General features: G+C 44.5%; 1 protein-coding gene across 3 annotated transcripts in view; it reads left to right on the plus strand.

Moving 5' to 3' along the window:
• LRRK1 (leucine rich repeat kinase 1) overlaps positions 1-5083 on the plus strand; it is a 654776-nt gene extending 649693 nt beyond the window's left edge. For 2 of the 3 annotated variants that reach the window (XM_069222801.1, XM_069222802.1), the window contains exon 34: positions 4297-5083. In XM_069222801.1, the coding sequence (XP_069078902.1) occupies positions 4297-4468 (172 nt within the window). In that variant the 3' untranslated portion in view covers positions 4469-5083. The remainder of the gene's footprint in view (positions 1-4296) is intronic. The other variant, XM_069222803.1, reaches the window with a different exon arrangement.
• Positions 5084-10736: the final 5653 nt, after the last annotated feature.

Genomic DNA, 10736 nt, shown 5'->3' on the forward strand with positions numbered 1-10736 from the left:
GAACTGGAGGCAAACTCATTTACAGTGCTTTGTGCGGAATTTAGTCCTACAGGCATTACTTTGTATGTCGAAAAAATAAAAGTGCATGGGCCCAAAGATTTTCTCAGGAGCTCGCCACCGGTGCTGCCGATTGCCGCAGCTGCTGGACACCATAGTAGCCAAATATCAAGGCTTGCCGTCTGTTGATTCCGTCTCTTGGCTCTTTTTTCCACCTCTCTACCTTTCCTGTTTCCTTATCTCGCTGTTACCGGTTCTTTTTCTATCCCAGTTGTTTTTCTCTTTGTCACTGTTCTGTCTCTAAGAAGCCTGGTAATGGTGGTTGGCCCTATAGCGCCCACACGTCCGAATGGCCATGCTAACGCTATAGCACACTGGCACTGTGGGGGAATTGAGTGCCATGAAAAGAAAGTAGCTGCAGAGGATGAGTAGAGACGAAAGAGCCAGTGGAAGCTGTGAAAAAGACTGATCAGGGGTGAGAGGCACTTTTGGTTGAAGAAGAGAGGAAGCCCCCTTCGAAAGGGCAGAAATTGCAAATATGCCCATGGTTTATCGGTTCCCACTTCCTTGCATGCCCCCTTGTTAAAAATGCCGCCACTGCAGTTGGCAAGTGGAGTTATATGCAGTCGTTAACTTTTTTAATATACATTTTTATTGCTATGGTATAAACAACATACAAACAAGCACCATGCATCGTTACATTTTGTATGTGGCAGCCATCAAACAATAGACCAAACCTCATTCTAGCGGCATGGGTACTAATAGCTTGCAGAGGCAGATGTGACAGGGCAGTCAGTAAAACAAGAGTATAGTATTTGGTGCTAACGTTTTAGTATCTTGGCATGGCGAAGAGTGGCCTCCGGGCTCGAGAGAGGGGTTGTAGTGGGCATGCTTGAGCCAGAGAACCACTCTGCTCTGCAGCCTGCAAGGAAGTCACCGAAGAGGCGATAATGTCCGATTTTTGCTTGCCTGGGGGTGTGGCATGGTCTGCAGTCTGGGCTAAATATGCCTTCAGAGGTCCTCAGAAATCCTTGGGTCTAGAAGCTGGTGGCGGCCAGCTGGCATAGATCTCGCTTTGGGTGGTACATTGTGTAAGATCTTTTATCCAGTCCTGTGCATGTGGTGCATTTACACCTCCCCAGTACAGCGCAATCCTTGTTGCTAGTAATAGAGCAATGGCTGCGTATCTGCGCACTCTTTTCGGTAATGATTTGACAAAGCCCTGAAGAGCTATGAGTGGAGTGAAATACAGCTGTACCTCAGTCATCCTAGCAAGTATGTCAGCCACCTCTCCCCAGAAGGACTGTATGGCAGGGCATTCCCATGCCATGTGTATGCAATCTGCCTATTCCTAAAAGCATCTTGTGCATCTGCGTGGTTGGGATGGGTCTGTTCTTACACGTCAAGCAGGTGCGGAATAGAGCTGGTGTAAACATTTTAAATGGATAAGTGCATGTTCATAATTCATAGAAGCCAGTTTGATTTGCATACAATAGTAGGTCTATAGGAATGCAGTGATTTCTGTGCTTATAACTCCGGACCATGTGTTCTGCGAACATTCCAGGACATCAGTGCATGAAGAGGAGCATGCTCTATACAGTCGGGACACCCAGCCAGCAGACTCCTCTGCACGTATGATCTGGGTCAAAGGAGGAAAGTCTTTAGGTTTGTCTGGAAATCCAGGGAGACAGTCTGGGCTGTCCTGGGCAATCTGGTCTGCATGTTGGAGCCTCATATGTAAGAACCGTTCTAGGGGATGGGGAGCATTGTCCTGCATGAGCTGTTTGTGTCGCAGACTTGTGTGGTGGGGGTACAGATCTCCTAGTTTGCCACCCCCTACTGTGTCAGGGTACGCTGTATTCATTTCTCTATAGTGAGTGTTAGCAACAGGTTGTCTGAAAGGAGAATTGCTGATGAATAGAGTGTAGAATAACCAAGTCAACGGCTAAGTTTCTGCCAGACCCAACAGGTTGTCACAATAATCTTTATTTCGTGTGGATGCCCAAGCAGGCCAACTGGGAGCAGAGTTTTAAGCAGTGTGTCCCCCACTTAGTCACATTCAGGATGTAAATATGGAAGTCAGGCATCAGGATGTTACTAGTGCTGTACATAGTAGCATTGTGCTACTAGGTAATAAGGTTCCAGGTCTGGCACCTCCAATCCACTCTTATTATATATTAGTGTTAACATGTTTCAGGTGATGCAGGGTTGCTTTCCTGCACAAATTCGTGCAATCATGAACCTGCAGAGCATGTTAAAGAAGTTCTTGGGAAATGGAATTGGTATATTCATGAAGAGGTATAAAAGACTGGAGCGGACCAGCATCTTAATAATAGCAACCCTGCCTGCAAGCAATAGGGGGGAGCTTTATCCAGTTCTCCATCCGTATCTCTAGTGGTTCCATGTCTGGGCCATAGTTTTGTTGTAATAGAGTATCCTTCTTGCAGTTAAGGATTATGGCAAGGTGTCTGACTGAGTCTGTATCCCAACCTATAGAGAACTGCAGGTTTGTCGGCGTTGTGAAGTTGGTGACGGGGAGGATATCCTACCTGGACCAATTAATGACCAGGCCGGAATGATGTCTGAATCTTATTATGTTACGGATAATGGCAGAAACGTCGGTCATTGGGTTTCTCACAAACAGCAAAATATCATCAGCATACATGGATAAGAGGAGGGGTTGCATGCAGAACGCGAGACCTCTCTGTGAGTGTCACTCCTGCAGAAGGCTTGCAAGGGGATCGATGGCCAGCATGAACAACAGGGGTGAGAGCGGACATCCCTGTCTTGTGCTTCTAAATATTGGTATCAGGTTTTTTAAGTGTGCTGTTGATCAAGATGCAGGCCACTATGCAGTCCTTAATTTGTTGGTGGTTGCAGGTGATTTGCACCAGCACTCATTGAGTACCACATCTTATTCTTCATTACCTGACATGTGAAAGTAGTCTTACATAACAGAGAGAGGGTGTGGTTGTGTGGAACAGGCACATATTAATTTGATTTCTTAAGATTGGATAGTCGGTAGCCTTCAGGGAGTCTTTTCTAGGTGTCTTAGGGGATTCCCTACTGTGTAGGATTTGGGCAAGTAGTCCAGCACTGCACCGTAGGTTGATTTTAGACATGCGAAGGTTGATTGTTGTATGTTGTCTCAGTAGACACCTTTTGTTAGACAGTAGGTGGAGAGGGCTTGTGGCGTCTTTGAGCCAGAACGATGTGGACTCTTCTCTTGATTTGATGGTGGGCGATGGCCCTGAATAAGTTTTTTTAAGTTTTTTGCAGTCATGTATCAGTTTATTTTGGTCTGCTGCCAATCATCTCTTGACGTAGTCCAGATTGCACAAACCATAGTTCATGCGATTGAAGCTAAGTGGACATAATATGCTATATCATAGCTTGCTGAGTGTGCTTTCGCCACAAGGGTATATCACAGCTCCATTGAGATGAGCCCAAAGCTACAGATGTTAGTCAGTCAGTGTAAGAAATGCTGTTTGCCTAAGCCCAGAGCACCCACGTAAAATATTGCGCCTTCATCCCTAGAGTACCTGATTTTATACCTGAACATGCCTTAAAGTCAGATTGGTGCCTTTGTGAGTGTGAGCGCGTTCCCTACTGCTCATAGCGGGGGGTGGGGAGCTGGTTGGAGAGAGAGAGAGAGAGAGGTGTGTGTGTGTGTGTGTGTGTGTGTGTGTGGTTTGTGTGTGGTGGGGTTGGGTGGGGGGGGGGGGCGCGCCAAAGACTTGCTCGAATTAGAATTCCGTAACACCCACAAGTTTACTAATGAAGGAGGTAGAAAAACAATGTATTTCTCATAGAGCACAAGGAATACTCAGTAAATGTGAGAAAGGCAGGTAAGCGCTAAAGAATATGTATTCAGAGCTCTTATTTCATGAACCGAATTTGCCATGACGTGGGTTAAAGCGAAGAAAGACTTGAAAGGTGAAGGGGAGGGGAGGGAGCCCGCCTTTTCCATCTCCACTGGCGGCGTGCGGCCTTTCACGCGCGCACCACACACGGATTTTGATTTAATTACATCCCAAACCCCAAATGACCCTTCTTACAAAGCCCGTCACAGCAGCACGCGAGGCAATCCGAGGCTTGAAAAAGCCTCACACGGGGCTTGCGCAAACCCTCGCTTGTGTTGCATGAAATAAATTCCCCCTCGCGACGTTTTTTTTAATTATTAATAGAGATCCTTGTGTAGAACGTTTATATTGTCAGATGTTTCCAGGATCTGCCAGCTGTTTTCTTAGAAAAGCTACTGTAACCCTATTCTATAACGCTGTGTCTTCCTCCCCCCAGAAGCCTGGTGGACGCGGCGGTGGTGGGCAAAGACACGGTTGTGTGCTGCTTCATGAAAGAAAACATGGACTGGTGCCTGGCTGTCTGGAGGGGCTGGAGCGCCGGGGAGTTTGACGTGTTCTACCAGGGCTACGAGGAGCTCGGCAGGCTGGAAATGCGCAAGAGACGGTAGCTGTGCCCCTAAATCGGACCTCTATGAGCGAGGCACTGCTGGGAGGCCGGAGAGACTGACTCCCTTCAGCGGCCTCCTCCCAGAAACTTTCTTTTTTGAAAAAGGGAAAAATGTTGCTGCTAAAAGATCGCCCCCTGGATCTTGCTTAAAATATATCTACTGTGTAGTGTTTTAAAAATGTGTTGCCCACCTTATCCAACCCCTCCCCCACACCATTCTCTCCCTCATTTTATTCCAGTCCGTTGACTCCCAAGGAGCGTTTCTCGAATTTCTGAAGCATTAAGGACATTCATTGAGGTGAATAATAACTTATCACCAGTAGTGCGCAGGAGCCTTTCCTTGGCATCGCCTATGACAGGATTCAATTTTGCATGGATGAACTGCTGAACTGTGCTACCAGAAAAGCAGAATGTACACCCTACCCCATGCGAAGGAAAAGACTGCAATGGCTCAGGGTTGTCACCTGGTGTCGCTCGTCAGAGGACAGCATTTCTTTAATTAGTGCAATATGATACGTTGGGGGGGGGGGGGGGGGGGATCTGTTTGTTAGTGTGTTTCTTTATAAAATAAACATGGTCAGAGCTTCGATATAAGCTTCGTCCACCCTTTTACATTAGGTTGTTTACTCAGTTTGTCTACCATATTCCTCCGCCTGCAATTCAGACACCCCTCGCAGATGCGAGGCGTACATCCTTGCTTGTCTGTTCGGTGCCGCAGGACTGGCTTTTCAACGCACTGTATGTACTATTGATTATTGTCTTCACAGTGCCAGAATTAATGTGTGGGGCCTTCCTCTGTCTTCAAATCTAATCTTTCCGCTTGTTAAGTCGGTGTCTATTGGGAACAGGTAACATGCCATAACACGTCAGCAAGAAGGATTCAGACATGGGACTCCTGATTTTTAAAACCCCAAGGGCTTAATTTCCGCTTTCTCCCCCCTTAAAATTACCTCCACTCCAATGCAAGGCAGTATGGTAAATACATTCCCAGATTACTTTTCAAAATCTTCCTCTTTACTGGAAAGTTCGTAATAATGGGAGCCTGGTTCACCTAATTATTGGTGGGGGCAGGGTTTTAAGTGGGCTGGGCTCTTCTGGGTCTCAGACCCGGTAGTAATTAAACACGATCATTGAAACGGGCTCCTATTGGGCCGTATAATCATGTCCTTAACTTCACAGATAATAACATTGTCCGGTTTCTGAAAAATGAATGTGAACCATGTTATCCACGGTAATGATTTTAGTCCCGTTTATTAGTTCACATTTTACTCAATCTTCCGTTGCCAAAACGTGTTTGTTATTTCGTGAATGTTTTGTTTCTGTATTTTGCGTGACACATATTAATTACTCTTGTGTAGTGCATACTTTGAGCTGAGTGGCCTCCAGGTGTTTGTAACAGGCCACAATTGAGAGTTTCGGAGTTGAGGCTGAAAGACATGAGAGTTTCTCACAGTGGCTAACACTGGGGCATAATGGTATTCTGAATGCATGGCCATCCAATGCATGGCCTCTCTGCAAAGAGCACAGCTGAGTGGTCACGTATGCTGGTTGCAACTGTGATTCTATGCAAATGTGCCAGAAGGAGATAATCGGTGGTTAACATATTGACAAGGCATGAGGAAAAAAAATGCATTGCTTAGAGGTGAGTGAGTGTGTTGTGTGTGAGGGTGGTAAAGCGAGGGAGATGCTACGAAATACATGCATGGGAGAGGGAGTGTTTACTGGCCAGACCTGCATGAGGCTCATGTTTTGCCAGATAAACTAAGAAAAACGAGATGCAAACAAAGCTTATCTAAAGGTGAAGTGAAGGAAACGTGAAGAAGTACATACGGAGGAGAGTGATAAGACTGTTCTAAAGAGGAAAGAGATGAAGTGTGGGATGCACAGATGGCGGTTTCGAAAAAGACGAAAAGAGAAAAGACTGCAGAGAAATATGGTATGAAGGGAAGAATTAGTGATTGAGACACTGAAGACCACCACACCTTCCAAAGGCCTTAGTAATGTTTAATTCAGAGTCTCATAATTTAAGAATTGAAATTTTTTAAATATTATTTACAGCAAAATCATTTTGTTGTTCATTTATTTTACACAGTTAACAACCATTGACAAAGCCAATGATCGTGGCTTGTTTTAGGTGTAAGTTAATTGTGTTATACATCTGGATCAAAGACTAGTAAGTATAGAGAAGCAGCAAAATACTACTGGGGCGACACACTATGGGAAGTAGAGGTTTTTTGTTTACATGTTTAACCAACAAACTGAATTACATAGGCCATGTTCCTTTTAGACCCCCCCCCCCCCAGTTTCTTCATCCCACTTAATGTCCTAGGTTGGGTCGAGGTCACATGAGTATTTTCACTGAAGCAAGATGCCCTGCGTGGTCTCGCAGGATGCCATGAGTCACATGCTTGAAGGCTCATGGACCCAAAAATGAACAAATTCCCTTGCGTTCCCACGCCGGCTCCAGGACAATGTGGTAGCCACTCATTTATTAATTTTATGTAACACCAACAAACGCTGGTTGCCAAGCCGCCCTTCCTTGACCTCTGAAAGATGGGAGCAACTCTAAGAGATATAGATTGCAGATTAATTAACACAGAGCATCTGCACTGATGTCACTTAATTTCAGGAACGGCTGTCACAACACAAACATACCATGCTTTGCAGTCATAGCCGAGGTTTGCATTGTGCATAATATATGCATGTAAATATGGTTTACAGTGCATTTTTCCATTTATAGACCGCATTGTGATTGTTATGTTGTTGTTTTTTTAGCCCCAATAGAGCTCATCTGACTTTTGGAACTGTAGAAGACACTAATGAACTAGATACTATCTCCAATGGAAATATGAGAAGAACATTTAAAAGTTGTTTACCTTTTGTGAGTCACTTGCATATTTTCCACATATTAAGATGTAGTTGACCATATACATCACTCAAAACGACACCCTTCAAATAGATATGGCCGGCTTGCATCATTTAATAATGGCAGTTTTCAACAAGTAAATTGTAATAGTTCAGTGCTATGCAAATTGACAGACGGCTTAGAATTGCTGTTTTATATGACTCTCCGACTCCTCCTACCTGTTCCTTTTTCGATAAGCTCATCACTTGATTTAATTCCTTGTTTTTCTGAAACCATTTTCCTGGCAAAACACGAGCACCCATGCAGGTCAGTAAACAACCCGAAGTCCCCAGCCTAACTATATGTTATAGTGGGCCCTAACGCCACAAGCTTATATCTGGTGCCTATAACCCTCACAATGGTGGTCCTGGTAATTTTTCACAAATTATTTATGCCCATGTGGTGTTCTTTATATTACAGTCACATCAGAGGGCCTATGCGCCCACTGTTTCTATTGAGAGAGTGCCAAAGAGGGACTTGCTAACCAAAGCCTTGCATTTTTTGAAGCTTTCAGTGTAAACTCACTTTTATCCTGCTAGAAATTGGAATGAAAAGGGCCTTTCTTCTGACAAATGGTAATGAAAACAACGAATGAAAAAAAATCAGTCAACCACTCAGTCCTCATTCCATCAGAAATAATTGCATAAGATGAGCAGCAGCCATCCATAGATCTTGCCTGATTCTGAAACTCAATACAGTGCGCCAACTTAAGTGTTTTTTATTTTTTAAACCAAATTTACCAAAATCTCAGGGGCACCGGACGAGACCTTATGCATTATTTGACCCCCCCTCACCCTCCATGACATCACGGGAGTGACCTGTCGTTTAGCTCTTGACCTTCCACAGTCTGTGTTTCACTGCGCTAGTGTTTGACGAACAGCAACAAGAGGGAACTGCAAAAGAAAACCGAATTTTAAATCTCAGTTTACATTCTGTTAGTAACTATGTTGCTTTCTTGACACCTGTGACTAAGGATATCAAGAGTGGTGCCGGGTGTACCTCTGATTTCCTTCCATATGTTTTCTAAATGCAAATATATATATATTACGTAGTGGCGCTTGCCACCAGGTAGTCATAGTTACAACCTATATCTTTGGCGCCGCTTGACGAATCTTCATGAAACGTTCCCCCAAAATTTGCTAGTTCCTTCTGCTGCTGCCTGGAAAGTTTTGGGGTGATTCCTCCAGTGGGGTCCCGAGAAAAAAGGGGGGTCCCAAAACACATTTTCCCCATTCATTTTTCCACTGGGATTTTGAACAGCGATAGCACAAAAACTACTGGACGGAATTACACTAAATTTGTCAGGAAGGTAGGCCCTGGCCCAGAAAGACAGCTTTTTTTGTTTTGGTGTAATTCCATTCAGTAGTATTTGAAACATTAAGGGGAAAACAAATTTATATATCTAGGGACGCGAAGGATTCGCGAGTGTTGTCAGCCAACTTGGGACTCGGCTTCAACAAAGTCCCAAAAACAAAGTACAAAAAACCCCAAAAGTGCCAGGTACGAACACCCTGATCCCTCAGCTCTGGTGGTGGGGGCCCAAAGGGAACCCCAAGGCTAACAAGCATTTTATTTTTATTTTACGAGCGGCGAACCGACTGATCCACAAATCCACTTGTATTTTTTTTTTTTTAAATGAAGCGCGGTCTCCTGTGCTTCGTTCGTTTAATGCCCCCAGGTGGGCCAAATCCCAGGGGCTTTTTTTTAAACTGCCACCTCCCCGGTGGCCACTGCGCTGCCCTGGGGACTGCCATCTCCCCAGAGCTTTATTGTAAGGCTAATGTTAAATAAAAATTAAAGGGGTCTCTATGGGACCCCCATGCCCTGGGGACCACCCCCCGAGGACTGGCTCCTACTATGTCCCGGTGATGCCCATTCCTGGGACATAGTTGTTTGCTGTGGCTTGGCTGCAGCCAAGCCACAGCAAACACTTTGGGTTTTGACAGCGGACCTTCAAAGCAGGTCCTGCTGTCAAAATCCAACGTTTTATCTATGTCCCCTGCATGCAGAGGACAGAGAATGGAATGCTTCAGCAAGCACTGAGCTGCTGTCAAAGCAGCTCCGTGCTTGCTGAAGCATTGGCACTGTGGGGGAAGAAGGCTTCCCATAAGCCCATAAAGGGCTAAAAAAAAAAAAAAACATAGCTCCGTGTGAAGGCCACAGACCATCACACTGAGCTATGGGCGTCCGAGTCCAGCTGGACTCATTATCATTAAAAAAAAAAAAAAAAAAAACATGATACTTAAAAAAAAAAAAAAAACTTTTTTATGTTAAATGCAACAAAAATATCTCATGCTAAGTATATGAGATATTAAAGCCTAAAAAATCTTTCTCTCACTTTCTTTCTCTCTTTCTGTCTCTCTTTCAATCAATTTCTCCCACTCACACTCCCATTTAAACACTTACGCACCCACTCACAGACCCACTCAGAGACTCACGCACCCACTCACAGATCCACTGACACCCTCATGCAGCCACTAAAACACTGATGTACGCATTCTCGCACCCAGACAATCTGACAGTCACTCTCACCCCCAAATTTACCCTTTCACACCTATTCTCACACCCAGAGAAGCTGCGGCTAACTCCCGCTGCGCACGGCGAAAGAGATGTGCACAGCATGGGTTTGGTTGGTTGGGGGGTGTTGGTTGCAGTGTCTGGCTGCAGGCCAGGTCTTACGGGCAGCCTCCCCTGCGCACGGATGAAGGATGTGCATGGTTGGGTGCTTATAGGGGGTTGGTATTAGGGCCTATAACTCTCCCCCGTCATGCACAGTTTTTCTGTCAAAAAGTTTATTGCAAATATTACATTGATATTATCAATGATGCTATGAAAGATGGCATGATTTCCGTAATTTGTGGGGTAATTTGCAGTACATGGCGAGGGTGCGAGTTATAGTTACCTTAGGGCACGAGTTATAGTTAGTTGAGGTAACTCTAAGTGTAACTGGTGAATTTTTATGGTTTTGTACGTTTAAAATGTGAGCCTGACTATAACTTTCCTGTAACCTTTGGTTCCTTAAGTGAATTTCTATGGCTTTTTTGTTAATTTTATATTATAACTAGATCGTCCTTTTTTCAGTGAAAATATATATATATAAAAAAAAATATATATATATATTTATATATATATATAAATACATACACACACATAAAGCACACACACACACACTCTGTTATCACCCTCATTGCCTCTAACTGTAATGAGCACTTTTCTCCTAAAGCAGATCCGCTTCTAGTGCCAGTCTAACAACCAGGTTTGAGACCTGGAAAGGTGCTCAATCCAGGCCACGTCATCTTCAAACTAGATCTAGGAATAGGGTAAGCCCTGCTGTGGGTTTGGTATGTACTTGTCCTTGTTTTCG

Source organism: Pleurodeles waltl, chromosome 3_1, assembly GCF_031143425.1.
Source record: "Pleurodeles waltl isolate 20211129_DDA chromosome 3_1, aPleWal1.hap1.20221129, whole genome shotgun sequence".
Lineage (NCBI taxonomy): Eukaryota > Metazoa > Chordata > Amphibia > Caudata > Salamandridae > Pleurodeles > Pleurodeles waltl.